This window comes from Taeniopygia guttata, chromosome 2, assembly GCF_048771995.1.
Source record: "Taeniopygia guttata chromosome 2, bTaeGut7.mat, whole genome shotgun sequence".
NCBI classification, from domain to species: Eukaryota; Metazoa; Chordata; class Aves; order Passeriformes; family Estrildidae; genus Taeniopygia; species Taeniopygia guttata.
This window is the reverse complement of record NC_133026.1, coordinates 124,880,055-124,899,692: the sequence shown is the minus strand read 5'-3', so window position 1 is coordinate 124,899,692 and position 19,638 is coordinate 124,880,055. Positions and strand designations below refer to the sequence as shown.

Here is a 19,638-nt window from a genome sequence, read left to right as displayed (position 1 = left end):
TGTTGATTCTGCTCACTAACTGACTTCTGCTGCTTCACTAAAAGATTTTTACTGTACACACATGATTAAATAATTTTTTTAAATGCAAGCAAATGAGCAACAAAAGTTCTTTCAGCTCAAAGCAGAATAAGAAAACCAGGAAGGAAGGGAGAGTATTATAGGCTAAACTGCTGACTGTTACATTAATATTAGGAATGCATAGAAAGCTATAAATCTGACTTTTCAAATATTTCTTAATGTTGCTCTAGAAGAACTTAGGAGTTCAGCATCATAATGGTGCTAAATGAAATGCTTTTATTTCATGAAAGGTGCAGCCTCAGGCTGAAAACCCAAACATTTCTTAAGGAAAAATCCTTCCATCAAAAAAATCTGTATTTGCCAATTCAGCCCGCAGAGTATACACATGGAAGATAGAGACTCGGGACTGTGGAAAGCATGTGTTAATAATGAAAAACTTCACAATTTTAGAATATTATTGAATTTTGAAAATCAGCAGTTAAAAAAAAAGAAAAAAAGAAAAAATAGCACCCTACACTTTTACATATGTAAAATAATAAATGGAGATAAATCAAAATTACATTTTATTTCCTTTCTAAAATCACCAAATATATTTTTCTTGTTTCTCCTCAAACATTCCTATGCTTAATTGATATCACAGTGTATGAGGAGTATAGGTCTAGGCAATAGTTACAGAACATCACAATGCTGCTCTGAGCTTATTTTGTTAATCCAGACTGTTGGTTCTCTGTGGTTACTTGTAGGAACCATATAGACAGACAGGTCATGATTATTTCTTACCAGCTCATTGCTGCCATCCTCATCAAAATCCTCCTCTATCCCATCAGTCATATCTTCTCCATCCCCATCTGCATCTGGCCCTCCTTCAATTGGCTCTTCCGTAGAGTTATCTGCATTCTCTGATATGCATTCCTCTTGAATCAAATCAGCATTATCTTCCTTTTGTTTCTTTTCTGTAAGGAAAACATACTCTATGGAGATTCAGTAGCCTTTCCTATTGGTGGCAAAGGAAAGTGCTCTGCAGAAGAAACCTAAGCTTCCATCTCCAGATGTGCTAGATTTGTAAAATTCTCTGTGATAATGTCTATCAGGCAAATATGATTGAGAACTTTTCTTTCAAAAATTAGTGCATAAATAAATCACAGTATCAATATGCTCATCTACCCCGTCTATGCCATGCAGTGGATGAAGGCTTGATTTGCCAATAGATCCAGCTTTTTGATTTTCTGTACTTTGCCCTGGAATCCAATTGGCAAAGTCACCAGATGTTTATTCATGTGCAGCCAATGAAAAGTACATAAATAGCTTTTATCTGATGAGAGAAGGCTGTTAATTGCCAATAAATGAATAAGAATTTTTATGACTTTAATGTGAATATGTCCTCACAGTAATACAGGTAATCAACAAATACTTTTAGACAGGTAAACATGTTTTTGTGAAGTATCTGTTACTCCTCATTGATACAATGTGCTGAAGTAACAGGAGAATGTCCCCCTCCAATCAACCAAATATATTTGGCTTCCTATATTTTCTGCCAAGTGGTAAAAAGAAAGACCATTTCCATGCCTGAAGCCTGAAAATCTGTTCTGGTTGACTTCATGAGGGTAGCTGCATTATTGTGACTAGGTATTGGGAAACTCCTGGATATGCTGAGGAACTTCATCCAAACAGCAGAAATCCAGAGGAAGATTGATGGAAGAATGACAAGAGACAGACTGGCTAGAAGAATGTTTGGAGGGGTCAGAGTCTTATTTCTATGCATGTAAGGAACTTATATGAAACACTTTATGTACTCAGAGTGAATCAGGCCAGAGAACTGATTGCATATAGCTAGAAAAATAATGTCTTTTCAGTATGAGGGTGATCAATGACAGAATTTCTAGAACAAAATATTTCTTCCTTTGTAAGACTGACTGCTCTGTAACACTAGTAGTTCATTACCTATCTTGTTGGACAACCAATGAATTAAGTGTTGCCTTGAAGCTCTATATTTTTGAAGCTCTATTATTTTTTTACCATGAGTTATTACCAGCTACACATACTATTCAAATCTGATGGCATTTTTCTTTTCCATATTCTTAAACTAAGATATTTGTTTTACCTTTTGACTTTGCACATTTATTTTGCCACTTACATTAATCTCTTTAGTCTTCATTAGTCTTTAGTCCCTCATTTTCAACTTTGCTTACTGAAGGAACAGAAAAATTACGCTTTCCTCCCTCAGTCACCTAATGTCTTCAGAATGATTCTTAGATTTAAAAAGCACAAAGTCTTCTTAGACAGTAGCTCTGACAGTACTGTAGTCATATATATTAGCAGAAGATTCAGCCCATGGAGCTTTATCTTCTATTGTTAAGGTGCTCCATACAATGCCATGCTAGTTTTAAGTGATTGTGTTACTTGCCTTATGCACAAGTTAAAATGGATTGAATCACCTATGCCTTCTATGTCTGGCCCTACCACTTCCTTTCTTAAGCCACTTCTGAGATCACTCAGCTCTGGCAATGACAACTGAATCAATTTTGGTCAAGGCTCTTAAAAACAAGGTTTTTTTAATTGATAGACAATACATTTAAATGGGAAACCTTCTAAGATACAGCTTCTAAAAAATTAGACCACTTACTTAATTGCATTAATGAGAACATAGACTGGGTTCTTCAGAGAAGGCTAAAATACCATCTCAGTACCTATCTCTTTTGGGCTCTTCTGAGAAACTAAACTCAAGTACCTAACTTTGAGCCTAATTAAAGCCAAATCTCTAATATTACAGGAAGAATAGTCTCTATATAATTTTTTTTTTTTTTTGCATGTCAGAACAGCTTATTCCCAGCTTCCCGGCTCATATTTTTGCAAACAAAGGAGCTACTTCTACAGTTTTTCTATGTACCAGAAATCCTATTTTCTATATTCTCCCTATTATAAAGATTAGGGATTGGTAACAGAAAAAGCTAGAACATCAGCTTTTACTGCAAGGAGAGTCTTCTTGCAGCTGTAGAGCAGTAATCAACATATGCACTGAGCTTGTCCAGCCTGAAACATCACATTCCTCCAGAAGTAACAGCTTTTAGGATTAAAAATTAAATAGTCTTCAGGAGAGCAAGTCAAACTTAGAAAACCAAAAGAGCAAGATGATGGCTTGATTTTTGCTTTATATAAATGAGACACATATCCTCTCTCTGATCCCAGTCTTAGTGAGGCCACACCTTCTGGCAGAGGAAAATGAAAAATAACATTGCCAAACCATAGAGAAGAAACAAAATCATCTCATCATCTCCCATCTAACAATCTAAATGAAATAGTTCTGATGCAGCTTACACAAATCTTTTTGGATCTGCAGACTAATCACCCAGGCTGCATAACCTCCTTCATCTGCTCAGGAAACTTAAATATGTTTCCAGGCTTACTGGTATCTTTGAGGTGTTTTTCTCCTCACACCCTCCAATGAGAGGCAAAGAATACGAGGGATGGGTTCTGCACCTGATGTTTTAAAACATCAATATTTTGAAAACATTTTTTAATATCTGAGGATATTCATTGCATGTCTTCAGAAGCCATAAGACTATGACTCAATACAAATCAATATTTTCCTCTTTGACATGATTTCTTTTTAAATGACATCACTACTGTCCTTTAGCAAAAGTGAAAATTGGATATCAAAGTACAATGATCTGCAGACTGTTTTGCATAGTAATGGATTTTTTATAAAAGCTCCCCAAGGTAGGGATGTATAGTCAGAGTGTTTCAGTGCACAAATGATTCAATGGAGTGCCTTGCAATTACATCTTCACCAATTATGCCAACTTTTATCCAAACTGCACAAAGGACAAAATAGAATCTAATGAATATGTATTGTGCACAGATCTCCTGAAAGAGATAATCTCACTCTCTACTAATGGTTTACCTCAGATTTTAAAAAAGCCCCCAACTTTGTGAGATAAACTACAACAGCTGGGGGACTGGTCCTTTTCTGTCAACTTAGAAAATGATTGTAAAGAAAAGATAGGTTATTTTTCAAGCAATTTTTTTTTCAAGTTACTTGGGAACAGGTGACATCTGTATCTAAATCCCTATTTTGACTGTGCCAAGTTTGTAACCCTCAACTGCTAATTCCCAGTAATGTTTTAGACAGTCTTGATAGAATTCTCTTTATGTGTCCTGATGGGTTTTTGGCTTCATGTAACTGACTACTGTCCAGACACCCAGGCAGTTGTGGTTTCTGAGGCAGAATTTCTTTCACACATTTCACACAAAATTCAGAAAAATGTTTTATCACAGGATGGAGGGGTGAAAACAAAAATTCAGTTTTTCATGAGATAAGGCGTCCATTTCCCTGCTGACTTTTACAAAATCAACTCACTAATATAAAGCTCCTGAAAAAAGATATATGTGATCTATAAGGAAACAGCAAAGAAAATGCCACAGACAGACATAAGAACTGAGTTTGTTTTTTATATATATTATGGTGAGAATACAACAACTCTCAGGATGACTTCAAAGTGCTACCAGGTGAGATCATTCATCTAACAAAATGAGCAATGCACTGACTTGATTAAATTATGAAGTAGTATTGAATTTTTCATTCCTAGGGTTTGATTAAAACCAAAGTTTTTTAAGCCAGAAAAAAAAGCTAAATTGGAGCTGTAACCAGTTTTACAAAGACACCCAGACTTCACTCAATAACTGAAGTTGGAAAGTATCTCTGTCCAATCCTTCTTCAAATCAGGGACAAACTCAAATTGTAGCCCAGGTCCATGGGTCCTGAGCCCAGTGGGTTTTGAATGTTTCCAAGGATGGAGACAGTATGGTCTCTCTGGTCAACTCACCATACTGCTTAGTTGCATCTCTTTTCCTTATATCAAGCAGAATTTTTTTCCTTGCTTCAGCTAGTGACTATTACCTACTGCTTATTGCCCAGGCAATAATTCTTGATATACGGCATCTATAAATAATTAATATGTCTAGCACAAGGATCACCATGGTCAAAAACTTCTAGCTTAATTCTGTTCACTCTGTTTTTTAGTGATGTTTTGTATCCAGAACAACTAGAGAGATTATTTTTCCTACTACACCATAAAAATGATTCTTAAATGATGATGCATGTTCCGTGAAGAATATTAATCTATTCTCCAAGGAGTTTTACCTAAGAGTTGATTTGCCTTGCTTCAGGCCTCCATTAAGTACCAAAAGTTTAGAAAGCTTCCATTCTCTTTGGTCTGTCTACTTGACTGGTAACAAGGTTCTAATTTAATTCATTTCACTAAAAATGGCTTTTACCCACCTGCTTCAGCTTTTTGCTGCTTTTCAATCTTTTCCAGTCTCCCTAGCAAGGAGTCAATTTTTGTTTTGATTTGAGTTAATTCTTTCTTGATTGTTTGCAACTCATCTGATTTCACTGTGGAAGAGAGCAAAATGCAAAATATGAAATAAACTATATTTGTGATAACATTCCCCCCCCCCCCAAGAAAAACATGTTCTTTTTTCTTTTCTGTCTAGTAGAAATTCTACTCTTTAATTTTTGTCAATATTTTCAGAGATTTAGCTTTTAACATTAACATTGTTATTTAAAAATGCAGAATCCTAGAAAACCACAGGATTCTAAGGCTTAATGGCAACAGTCCGTGTAAGGTGTGTTGCTCAGTAATAGTCATTTCAGGAAAAACCTCTCAAAAACATCTTCATAAATCCAAGTAATTTTTAGTTAAAGACAGCCTATAGTGAAAGAATAATTCAAATATGATAGACATGTCACAGTATTGCAATGTTATTTTGCTGGACTCTTTTTTAATAATATTGACAATAATAAAAAGATCCCTTACAGTATGTATTTCTCAGCAAGACTGAATGGTAATATAAGTGCTAGGCAGCCAGGAATGCAAGGTTATGTTCCAGTCAAAAACTCATTGCAAGAGGTGTCATGTTTTGTTGCTGCAAAAGATTTCAATTAAGTTTCAGTTGGCAATTTCATGTCCTTTTTCCAGCTATGGATAATATCTGGAAATTTTATGATCACATCCAAGGACATGGAGGCATCGCTTATAGCTATAACTATTAGCTGAAGTTTCCAAATCTTTATTACACTGCTTTACTCTTAAGTTTTGTTTATTAATATGCTCCCATTGTCTAATCTAAGAAGGAGTAACAGCTCTGGAGATGTTTTGGCTTCAAAGGAAACAGTATTGCAGCCCTCAGAAATTACCTCATTATTTTGGCATTATCAGAACATGTGTTTTATGCTCAGAAGGTGGCCCAAACAAATACACTTGCCCTGTTAGTGCTAGGATATCATGTGGAAAAAGTCAAGAAGAGAAAATGGCAACCCTGTGCTAGTATGGGAGAATAAATCCATTTATAAAGGACCAGAGTAGGAAACAGAGCTGTCACTCTTATAACTCTTTTAGGAAGAAATGGACCATCCCCATGAGGGACTGATAGTGGAAGAGCACTGAGCTCTGTTACTCCTTCACCACTGCTGTAGGAGAATGTGCATTGACTTTGGCATGTGTATTGAGAGCATGGACACGCACAACAGGAGGGTCCTTATTTAGCCTGGGAAAAGGGATGCTGTGCTATGAAGAAGAACATGTTCCCTTTCTGTTAAAAGGGTCTTCTGGCTGCATCTTGCTGCATCAGTCCTGTTCTCCAGTCCTTGGCCATGTCTGTTACCTTGGTGTCTCAGGTAATTTGTATTGGACAGTCAATCTGATGATGAAGTGTGAAGACAAGCTATTGCCTGCTTCAGTGATAGTTGATGAATAGGTGTTTGCCTCAAATTAGCATTATTCCAAACTTGTAGCATATTCAGAGAGGTTGAAACTAAAGATTTTTATCTTAGAGTTTGGGCCATGTGCATTATAGTATAACATGTCAGCTAAAAGCAGTAGGTTTCTATATGTGGTTGTTTAATCGTGCTCATATTGAGAAATTGCATCATCTGACAGTATAGGCTGAAACCTCTGATCTCATATTGAATGAACAGAATAACTTAAAGAAAAAAGTATATTTTTCTGTAAAGCTAAAATTTTTCTATAAAACTAACCTTTGTGCTAGACTCTTATATGCTATACAGTATTTTTGTGTATTTAAAGAATGAGGCTTTAAAATGTTCTTAGAAAAATAATGGGTCATTCCCCAATCCCACAGATCTGAAACAAAATGTTAAGATTCTGACAACTATATATTTAGAAGATTACTGATTTCCTAGGGGCAGCGGCTGGTCCATGTTGGAGTAGCAAGGTAGCTCAGAATCCAGAGTGAAATGGTGTGAACTGCTCCAGTGGGGAATGCTAAGTGCTGGCAGCAACCCACCATGAAGCCTGTTGGCAATACATTCCGTGCAGCCAAACTGTTGTGTCAGGGATGCTCCCTTGACTGGCAAACTGCAGGCTGGCCAGGCCCGAAAGGTCAGACCCAGAAGTGACACTGCAAGGATCCAATGGTATTTGTCTCCAGTCTACTAAGCAAAGCAGAAAACCTTTGCACTTAGTTTGACAAGGAAACGTGCTCGTGCCTAGCACTGCTGTTCAGCTCAGGTCTGCTGCTCAGGGGCTTCCATGTGGTGCCTCTGGAAAAGCTAGGCTGGGAAGAAGATGGCACCAGACGGAACAAGACAACAACGAGGATTCAAGGAACAAACCTCAGTGGAATAGGACAAGGGGGTGCTGGGTAGCAGATGACTGAAGATGAGCCAGTGTGTGCCCAGGTGGCCAAGGTGGCCAATAGTATCCGGGTTGTATCAGCAACAGTGTGGCCAGCATGACCACTGTCATGGTCCCTCTGTACTCAGCACTGGTGAGACACCTTGAGTGCTGTGTCCAGGTCTAAGCACCTCAGCTGAAGAAAGACTGAGGTGCTGAAAAGTCTCTAGAAAAGGCAATGAAGGCAATGAGGCTGGTGAAAAGTCTAGGAGACTATGAGGATACTACAAGAAATGTTTGAGGGAGCTGGGCGTGTTTGGCCTGGAGAAAAGGAGGCTCGGGGGAGACTTTATCACTCTCTACAACAAACTGAAAGGAGGCTGTAGATAGGTGGGAGGTGTCCACTTCTCCCAGATAACTGGTGATAGGGCAAGAGGACATAGCCTCAAGCTGCACCTGGGGAGAGGTTCAGGTTGGATGTTAGAAGTAATTTTTTTATGGAAATGGTTGTTAAACATTGGAAATGACTGCTTAGGGAGTCACCATCCCTGGAGGTGTTCAAGAAACCACTGTCTGACATTAAAGCTGTGGTCTAGTTGACAATGTGGTGAGCAGTTAAAGGCTGAACTGGACAATCTGGAAGTCTTTTCCAATCTAAATGATTCTATGATTCTGTGATCATAGAGTCATTTGCTTCAAGTTAACACTAAAAAGGTAATCTGTAATTTGAAAGGTAATTTGTAATTTGAAAGAAGAATGGAAAAAAATCTCAACCAGTCTGCACAAGTGCCAAACTTTCATTCTGTTTCCAACATTTTGATGGTGTAATTATTTGAATTGCTTATAGTTTTACCTTGCAGAGGATTGTACAACTCTTCAAAATTATTCACCTAGAGAAATTGCACTCTCAGTTATACTGTAGTAAGCAGCAACTACCAAAGACAAATTATTAAGGACCCTGATGAAAAATAAGTTGAGCATGAGCCAGATCTTTTCCTTGTCACAGTTTAACTGTATCCAACAAGTGAGCACCACACAGTTGCTCACATCCCTCAAACATCCAGAAGGATGGGAGGAAGAAAGTGAGGTAAAAGTGAGAAAACTCATTGGTTGAGATAAGAATAGTTTATTAATTGAATTACAATATAATGATGATGATGATGATGATGATGATGATGATGATGATGATGATGATGATAATAATAATAATAATAATAATAATAATAATAATAATAATAATAATAATAAAAAAGGAAAACAACAGAGAAAGAAATAAAGTCCAAGAAATAAAAGCAATACGAATGAAAACACGCACTGACAGATGCTCTGAAGAAGCCCTGGCCAGCCTTCCACATAATTTATTGTTGAAGATGATACCATGGTCCGGAACATCCCTTTGGCCATCTGGGGTCACCTGTCCCAGGCGTGTCCCCTCCCTGTTTCTTGCGCATCCCCATCCTGCTCATTGGTGGGGTGGGGTGAAGCTGAGAAGAACTTGACTCTGTGTAAGCTCAGCAGTAACTGAAATTCCCTGTGTCATCAACGCTGTTTCCAGCGCAAATTCACAACACTGCCCTATAGCAGCCCCAGCCAAACCCAGCACACTACTCTACCCAGCACTTGTGAGGCCACATGTGGAGCACTGTGCCCACCTCTGGGCTCCCAGTATGTCAGGGAATGAAGAAGACAAATCCAGACTCTTCTCAGTAGCCCCCACTGACACACTAAAGACCTTTGGCATAAATTAAAGCATGTGAAATTTCATCTAAGCACCAGAATTTTATTTTTTCTTCCCATGGGTGTAGTCAGTCACAGTCCTGGGAAATTTGCTTTGCAGGGCATTTGCACCAGAGGAGCTCCAGAGGTCCCTTCAGAGGTCCCTTCCAAACTCAACCATTCTGCGAGTCTGTGATAGCACTTGGCAAGAACTTCAGGCTTTTAAAGCAGTGTTACAGCAAAGATAAAATGTAAAGATTATAAATTCTGTCCTCTAGGTGTCCTGCTTTGAGTATATAAATTCTCCTTTAAAACATAATGTATTTTTTTAATTGATCTCAGCAAGAAATAAAGCCATTGGTAAACATGACACCAGAACTGCATGTATCCAAAATAGCTGTTCATCTGCTTTTGAGCAATAGAGTAGGAAAAGAAAGTAACTTACTCAGGGAATATTTTCCTAATTAACAGATAAAATAAAGGATGGCAGATAACAGAAATGCACATATTGAAAGGGAGAATAATTATTAATGAAACTAGTAATGGCTAAATATCTTCAACAACTCTGATGCAAAAATGTAAATAAACAGGTAAAATTTGATTATGACATGAAATTGAAAGAAAACGCTTATTCAGAGAAAACTGGAATGGAAGAAGAGGTCAGGTGATTTTAAGGAATGTTACATTAGAAAAAAACGATGAGATTTCACTGAAAAAAACCCTACACTTAACAGCAGAAGTCCTGCTCTTAGCACCAAGGCTCATCAGCAGAAGAAGACAGTGACAGAATTATCCTTGGGTTGATAACAGGCTATCACAATTTGCAACCATGAGAAGGAAAATGCAGTGCTAGGGTGTGTCAAATCATGTATTGCTAAGGATGGAGAAGTCCTTTGTATGGTCCTTTGTATGAGGACCTGGTGAGTACAGGTTGAACCACTGATTCTAGCAGGTACATGTGGAGAGCAGCTCTGAAGATGACCATAAAAATGGAAAGCCTTTATGTGACAGAAGTGTTTTACTTGTTTGCTGAAGACAAAAAAAGGTAAAAAGAAATAACACTTTTATGGTAAAACAGTGTTGGAACAACAACAACAACAATAACAACAACAAAGGATATGAACAAATGAGAAACAAACTAAGCTGGAAGTCACAAGGAACAGAAAAAAACCCCAACAAATCCTAACTACTTTTAAGATGTATCTTAAAAGATTTGATGATGCTGCTACTTGCAAGAGTAAGGAATTGGATCCAGTGACCCTTTTAGCCCTTTGTGGCCTTCTAGAATGCATCTTTCATTGAAGCATCTAACACCAAAGAAGACAATAACATCCAGTGCATTATAAGAGGAATAAAATTAGGGGCAATTGCATTTTTAAAATGAAAGTGGTACTGGTTGAATTATAGTTTTTTGTGAAACATATTTTTTGCTGTAACTGCAAATTGATTCATCCACAAAGTGTGAATCAGATTTCTTTAGGAAGAAATGTCATGTATTTTTAAGTAAGTCCTTAATGTTTAATATAAAATATTTTATCATATTTTATTACTGTAGATATCACTGAAAAATGGATCAGCTGAGGAAGCTAAATATAAACTCTATGAGTCAAAATTAAATCATTTAAAGATATAATTCAATGCATATTTTAACATCTGAAGTATCTGCTCCTTAATTTCAAGCACACGGAGTAGAAAAGATTTGATTAATATTTTCCTCCTGATTTCAGATGTATAAAATGAAAGTGCACACTCTGAGCACTTCAATTTCTACATTGTAATAAAAAGTGAACTCTTCCTAGTTCTAAATAACAATTTGAATGCACTGCTTCATACCACTAACATGAAGAACTACTATGTGTGATTTAACCACCATGTTTAATTTTATGAGTTACTTCTGGCAATTTGGAAATGCTAATTTATGTTCTTCTAGTCTTTGGAGTTAAAAAGAAAACAAAATATTGATAACTGTTCATGGAAAAATTATGGATTTAAGAAAGAAATAAAATCTTTCTTATGGTTTGGAAGCAGATTTAAAACACATATTGCCACTTCTTGGTCAAACAGGAGTTTACTGTCCTGGCAGATATTATTTTTGTAGATATGCTCATCAATGAGCAAGGCATTTTTGATACTATGATTTTTGTAATATCTTTGTGCAACAATAAAGACCTGCCTTTGGATCTGTTTTTCTGAAGTCCTTTTGATTATGGTGATTTCACTTAGGGGTCTCCTGTGTTCTGACCTTTAGTGTGACAAGTATGGGTCCATTTTCTGGATCCAGTCTGAGTGTGAATCTCATATCTATGAGATTTCTACTTCTGAAAGGTCGCCTAAGGGAAGTGATCTCATGAGAGTTTTGTTATATGGGTGTTAAATCTTCCAAGCACAGTCAATACCATTTTGACGTTGTCAATTCTAAACTTGCAATTAAGGTGTTTTATGGTCTTATATTTCATTAAGCTTAAAATAGCTTCCTTCCCATGAACTACATTTCTCTTTATTGAAAAATCCTTTATTTACCTAACAATAAACTAATGTTAGAATTGGCAGTATATTAATTCACGGGGTTCAGATTAACAGTGTAGAGTAAGGGGCTACAAAATATTAAATTCCTTTCTCCCACAATTCAGTATAACCAACTTTTCCAAGAAAATGGCAAAAGTTGCAAAACATACCTTCTCTACTTAAAAAATTGAAGCTTTAATGGAATGGCTCTGCTATTTCTCTGATAAAGGTCTTCCAATAAGCTGATTACATTTCTGTCCAAGTCAACAAAATCGTGTTTCTACATTTATGATGGGTTGACTGGAATTGACAAAAATAGTAGTTTTCTATGGGAAAATTAGGCATGAAAATCTGTATACTCAGTGTCTGACTCCTTTTAAAGATGTGCTGCATGCAGAAAAAATATTTTGTGCAATTTATTTTATCACAATAAAAAGTCTGCATTTTTTTCCAATTGGCATTGTAATGAATTGAGGATAGAAACTAACATATGTCAAAAACCCAATGTTTTAGGTGATGCATCTTGCAGCTCTCCCTCAGTTAAAGAGCTGGATTCAAGGATGATCTTGTCCAAATACCTGGAGCTCTAAGACTGACACTTTTAGAATTCAGATCATACCTAAATACATTGAAGGATACCTCCACTGAGGAATAACACTGTCTGTTTGGGTCTGGATACTTCTGATTGCACATCCATTGAATAATTTATAGTTTCTGCAATATTTGTCATATTTTGCAGGCAGTGTTTTTTAAATCTTATAGTAAGTGCCTGTGGATACTCGGACTAGGGTTGAATCCTATAACCTATGCTATGCATTATTTAAGTCCTAACACAGTATAACAAAGCATATTTTGAAATGCAGACAAAATAAAGCAAATTTTTTAGTAGTTCTGAGGAACAAATATCTGTATATTAATGTAATATTATCTGTCTCATTCACTACAATAGAAATTCAGGTTTCTGGGTGAGAGCTTTTCTTGAGATCTGTTGGGATACAAACACTAAGATACTCATCTCTCTAGAAGAATTTTATAGTTATTCTTGTTCTGGACAATGAAAAGAATATATAAAAACTTGTCTCTAAATAAACTCTCTTTTCGTGGCAATGTGCCTCAGAAAAGCCCACTGTTAGTTAATGCATACTTTAGCACAATTAGTAATTTCAATGCACTAATACTACTAGGTATTCATATAGATAAGACAACAGAAAATTACAAACAAATGAGATCTAACTAAAGCTTTAGTTCACTGTGTGAAACCCCAAAGATCCAAGGACTGAAAAGGACTGACAATGTAATTTAAGTTCTAAGTTTCCTAAAGTGAAGATCTTAAATTAGATCTTAATATTTCTTAAAATATTGAGGAAAGGGTTGCTTCAAGGTGAGTATGAAAATGTCTAGGCTCATGTTCATCCTCCAGAGAACAAAGGATATATTGCTACTCCGAGACATCCTCTTAGGCTCTGAGTAAGCTTCATAATATGACACCTAAATTTAGATGCCTTCCTGTGTGTTAGGCATCAGAGCTCTTGTTAGTGGACATCCAGCCCATTCATTCCCTGGAGACTTGGAAGTGATTTAACTATACATACAACAGAGCCTGTCTGTCAGAACATCATCCTTTCCCAGGAATGTCTTGAGATCCTTGCTCCTGAGTGCACCTTATCTTTAGATGAGTTTACTACATGTCCAATTTTTCAGTCACATGCATTTACACGTTTATTACATTTTCCTTCAAGGTCTCTGATATAATCTGGCCATACAATAGGATCAAGAATGGATCCTGATGGGCTCACGAGATCCATCTTCTTTGTTTGATACTAGCATGTAAGATTTGAATATGTTATTCAAACAGAGTGTATGACTGGGTCCTGTTGATGCCATAATTAACTCCTCTGGCAGTGAGATGTACTGTTGATGGATTCACCTATTTCATGGTAAGACAGCATAATGTTTTGCTGCCGCTCTAGTACTGCAAAAGGCTTATTTAAGTTCCTTCATTCTTTCTAATGTCTGATCCCTACCTGATCTTTCTCTTCCTCTTCCAGTGACGCTTCCAAGGACAGTATCACTCCACATAAGGGGCAGGGGAAGACGGGTGGGTGCTGAAAGATGCACGAAGAGGAAGATGAAGTTCCCAGGACATACTAGGGAGTGGGGAGCTTGGTGAGCTTGGAGGAGGGAATGCCTATTGTTCATCTAGCTCTTCTGTTAACACTTCTTATTCACTAAAGAAGGATTAAATAAGCCCAAATTGCCAATCCAATTTGAACTTTCTTTAAAACAAAGACATTTTGCCTCTTTCTACACTCAAAGGAATCCGGTAAAAAAGAGGACACATAACCCAACCTCCCCTCCCCCCACTACCCAGTCCACCCCTACCGGCTTACATACAACCCTGAGGTCTCCACAGAAATCAAGGTACCTCTGTCTGTCTAGAACAAGATTATTATCTTTTTTTTATTATTACTAGCAGTTCACAAGATCTCATTGTGTATGAGCAGTGAGGTTGACAGGAGATTTTAAAAAGCCTTTTTCTGAGGCCAAGGGAGCAGGTCAAATGTTGAAAGAATTTCCTTCAAAAGTGTCATCAATGTGCTCCTTGACTTGCAGGAGAGGCCTGGAAGCTTTGGTAATCAAACCAGTTTTTCAAGCTAGAGATTTAGGCTAGGAAATGACTGCAATAGGGCTATCTATGTAGTGGAAGCTGTTTGCAGAAATTGCTAGGATCATTGTTTCAATAATATTCAACTGATACGAGCAACTCACATTTGGATCCTGAGGAAGAAGCCCCACTTGAAGTGGACCGTGATGCTCCCTTCATGGAGAAAACCCCTTTGCCTCTACGAGTTGTTGTCACAGCCACACGAGGACGTTTGAGTGGAATCACTGCACGGGGCGGTGGGGGGACACGGCCATGGTAATCAAACAACCTAGAAAAGATTAAGTCAGCTGGACTCCATAAAACCCTCCGTGATTTCATGTCATGGGAGCTCTGTCAACTAAATTTGCATGTTATCTGAGAAAATTACCCTTTGAAACTGTAATCACTTTATATCAAGTCAAATTAGATTTCAAGGACCTATGCACATTAAGTGCCTTATTCAGATTTCAGTCACACATTGGTGCATAGACCAGCTCAGATTTTTTGTGTGTCATTTAAATGAAGGATGTATTATGGGACTCTGCTATTTGCCATATGGAAAATCCATAACTTGCTTTCCACAGGTCCACATCATTTCACTGCTCACAGCCAAAAGCAGTACATTTTGTTGTGACATTTCAGCTCCTTTATTACATGCATGGCTTAAATTCTATCTTTCTATCTGCTATTCTTAAAGTTGTAAAAGTAATGTAGAAAAGAGAACTTTCTTGAAGAGAACCATCACCATGAAGAAATATTCTGCAGTTTCTGAAATAACAAGAGTTTTTGCATATAGTTTCTTTATTGCAGAATTAATTGGTGTAGAAATACTAAAATAACCAAGCATGCTTAATTAAAAAAAAAAAAAATTGTTCAAACCAAAACCACTGTAGCAGGCAGATATTCAGACTTTTACCACTACAGTCAATAAAAGATACTCTATGATAAAAATTAACTTTTGTTCCCAAACAGAATAGCCTAATCCTAAAGATACAGTTATCAATAGGAGGTAACTAACCTGTGTAGAGGGAAATAAAGGTAGTAAAAAGATAATCAAAGCTACAGATATATTTAGAACATAAAATATATGGGTTCTGGATATGATTGGTCAGGAGAAGAAAGTTCAGAAAATAAAGATTTCCAGTTCAGAGTCTGAAGCAGAGGGATAAGCACCATCCACATAAAATATTCTCAAATTTACTTGCAACTAGTAATTATGGAAATTTATAACCACATTTTAATTTTCACAGTTGTGAATACTGTCACCCAGCTGGGCAGATAGATACACATTTGAAAACAGACACACAAGAAGCAGTAATTCACTCACCACAGCATCTAACAGTATGATGAACAGAATGCGTAGTCAAATTTAAATCTTCTAACCTATTTTCTGGTAAGTACATACCTAGTACTTAAATCAAACCACACTTCTGTCTGTACTGTAATCATACAGACAGTGTAATCGTCTCCCTCCTTTTCCATAGCTGCCTACAAAATGTGACACAGAGGTCCTGTCACACTCAATGACTGAAATCCATGGCCTCAAATATTCCCACAAATTAGCAGCTTCTAGCCATTGTTAGCCTAACTAAAGAATTGTGTGTGAAGATGGACACTAAACCATTTTTTTTACTTTTAACACAAATATTAGTGTTTATTGTCACTCAACATTTATCACATTAAATGATCTGCAGGTTGGTCATAAACTCCTTTATGATATTACTGGAAAATATGTTTCTGAAGTACTATAAACTCTCATGCAAAAGTTCATAATATGATTTTGAGTCTGAAGGTAATATTTTTTAATCTTCCAATAGTTTGTGCTTAGATAACATAGTGAAATGTGAAACTGTGCTTCCTTTTCTCAAAATATATAAAAGAATGTTTATCTAAATGACTGTTATCAATCTATTCCTACTTTATTTGTGAAATTATACAAAGGTTTTGGGCTTGGTATTCCATTTTGTCCTGTTCTGTATATTCCAATAATATGCTTTCTTTTAAAAAACAATGCTTCCATTTATAGTTTTGAAGCACCATGCCTATTTTTCTTGTGCTTGTAATATGAGAAAGTATAAAGAGAAATACTGTTTCAAAGCAATTCTTTGCCCCAGTAATCACTAGTGTGCATACAGCTATGCCTTTTCTTTCAGTCACACTTCTAAACTTACAGTTCGGATCTTGCCAATATGTCTTCATATAGATTTTACTTTAAAGAACTATCCATTCCTGACACCCTTTTTTGACCCCATCACTGCTTTACTCAAGGTAAGAAAGACATATTCTCCCTTCAGGGAGCCTGGAAAGTCAATAACATTAATTGGTTGAAATATTAGAAAAGAAGATCTATGATTTGGGATAAAACATAGAAATTCAGAAAGTTCAGAAGTTCAAAAATGCAAAGAATCCTGACTATATTTCTTAATTTATATTTCCTATAAGTAGTTTGTACACCGAATTCTCCATGGGATTTTCTTTTCCATGACTACTTTCTTGAGATTTTAATCCTTCCCTTCCATCAACTTGTATCTAAAGACTGTTTGCCTTGTACAGTTTTTATTTTCAGAAGATCCATGTCCAGCCTTATGAGGCCAACCTCACATGCAGGTTTTCTACTATAGAAGTTCTGCTGTCTTAATTCTGAAAGACTTCTAAATTTAAAAAATTATACTATTGAATAGATCTATGGATATATTTCACCGTCAGTGGTTTTCCATAACAACACTGTTATCAAGAGAGACACCAAGAAGCAACCCTTAACGTCCAATAGGGTGTTTTAAAAATTTTTTTTGTTTGTTTGTTTTTTGGTGAAAATTAACCATTACAGTTTATCATTTCTGCTACCCATAAAATACAGAATTGAGGAAAAAGCTAGACATATACCTTTAATATTCATGTGGCATAGATGAGAAACACTATTTTCTTTAAAAACATACAATTCCACAGATGAAATTCAGAGCTGTAACCTTGGAAAAAATAAATAAAAGCCTATAGAAATCAACTTTTACAGGACATGTGCTACTCCTACTGCAAAGGCTGGGCTGAGCAGGATTAAACTGCTTTGATAGCTTTTACTTCATATGTTCATAATCTATGTTATATCTCACTATTTCTAGCTTTGTCCAAAGGGGGCAGGGTGGTTTATATGCAAAGCTAAAACTGGTGTCTCAAACTGAACACGCATCAGGAGAAAACAAATATGAAAATATTGTTTCTACATTTTTCCTACTGTGTTCCTAAGCAGAAAGGTATATAGCACATGCTAACATAACTTCTGGGTGTAAACTGTTCCCTTGCTACTGTCCATTGCTTTACATAGAAGAATTATCAAATTGGAACAGGTTGGTGGAGCAATGCTTTGTTCCTCTCTGGCTCACTTGTCCTGTGCCAAACCAAGCTGCTCTAATGCAAAGACACAACACTGCTATCACAACACTGTTATCTGTGATCATTCTTACTACCCTTGTGTTGTGGGGATTCTGCTACATCTGAATAAATACATTTTCACAGTGCTGAGCTTGGCTGTGTGTAACTACTCAAAACAGACTCTCCAATTGCTCATGCATCCAAATTATTTTTGTCCTACAGGAACACACTGTTCAGCTTGTGCTTTTGTTTCTTTCAAAGTTGTTCTGGACTTCTATACATTCTTGGAACATTCTCGAGGAGACATTGTGTCTTTTCGTACACATGGATGAAATACAAAGCCAGGAACATCATACTGAAGAATTTTGCAAGCACTATACATCCCAGTGAAAGTAAGCCTGGAATAACTCTATTAAACTACCATTAAACTATTCAGCACAGTAAATACCCCAAAAGCTCTTAGAGAAGGATAAAATATAAAGCTCTGTTTAGTAAGCATGTATTTGGTGGTGGTGATTTCTCTGCGAGATATTAAAAATAGTCTGATACACAATAGAAATAAAGCAATGAATAATTGATAAAACCAGAATTAGCCTGTTTAGCCAAACAATGGGATTATATATCAACAAACATGAGAAATTATGTAGGATGTACAAAAATACAGGCACACATACCGATTGTAGAAATCATCTCTGTAGTAATCATAATCAAAGACATAACCACTGTGGAAAAACAGAGAAGAACAAGAAGAATGAACTGATTTATAGGAAAATACATACTGATTAAACTTCCGTGGTAAGATGGGCTTACTCTCAAATTTCTATCCCTTCTTCAAAGTTCTTCCACTTCTTTGTACTGTGTACAATGTACGTTATATTTGTCAATGCTGTTGTCAGCTATCATTGTATATTCAGAAATGTGAAGTCTGGGGCATGCAGAACTGTAAACAGTTGACAGCACACACAGATAGGATTTAACACAGTGAGACAGCTCTGTAATTAGAGGATCATTATACTGTAATTCTCTGAGTGATCAAATGAAGTTAGCATTCAAAACTGATACCCTCTTCTTTTCTGGTCTAATATAGCATCATCAGTGGTGTAGGAAGACAGTTAAATACATGAAAGAGTGGGAAATGAGTGAGAAGGTGAGCTAAGACTGTTACTTTGATCTAGAGAAACATGAAATGATTGGACTTCTTGCTGGTCCTTCAGTCCACCAAATTATTTTCATCAAAGAGAGAAAAAGTAAAAATATTAAAAAATAAATGCTAAGTAAGTGTTAAAGGGAAGCATTTCCTCTCAGATTCAGGAAGGACTATACATACCAATCTAAGAAAAGACAGGCACCATCAAGGGAAACAAACAAATGTGAAGTTATACAGGTCCATGAGAAAACTACTTTTGAGCTGTCAATAGCAAAGCCAATCCCAGATTCCTGGTTTTGCATTCCATTAGCAACTTTCTACTTTTGTGGTGAAGAAATAACAAAGAAGTCTTATCTAGCTCATACCCCAAACATCATCCCCCCCCAAACCAACAAACCAATGAGCCAATAAAGGCTCTGCATGGAAAAGTCACAAGGGTTTATTTCTACTCTGCCTAGTAACACACTCTTTTACTGTTTTGAGAAGTACTGTAATGAATAGTAAAAGTAAGAAACATCAAGAAAGTATCACAAAAGGAGAAGCTTTAAGTGAGAAAGGTAGAAAAGGTAGAGGTAGAAAGGACAAAGCATAGAAGAAAACTTTCCCTG

At 36.5% G+C, this 19,638-nt stretch overlaps 1 protein-coding gene across 12 annotated transcripts in view; it reads right to left on the bottom strand.

The window, feature by feature from the left end:
* Positions 1-19,638, bottom strand: part of RALYL (RALY RNA binding protein like) — a 446,384-nt gene that overhangs the window by 96,915 nt on the left and 329,831 nt on the right. For 5 of the 12 annotated variants that reach the window (XM_030266375.4, XM_072924794.1, XM_041713947.2 and 2 more), the window contains 5 exons: positions 18,558-18,605; positions 14,643-14,806; positions 13,898-13,978; positions 5,297-5,410; positions 799-971 (listed from right to left, as the gene is read on the bottom strand). In XM_030266375.4, coding sequence (XP_030122235.1) covers positions 799-971; positions 5,297-5,410; positions 13,898-13,978; positions 14,643-14,806; positions 18,558-18,605 — 580 coding nt within the window. The remainder of the gene's footprint in view (positions 1-798; positions 972-5,296; positions 5,411-13,897; positions 13,979-14,642; positions 14,807-18,557; positions 18,606-19,638) is intronic. The other 7 variants (XM_012572063.5, XM_041713948.2, XM_002198324.7 and 4 more) reach the window with 4 other exon arrangements.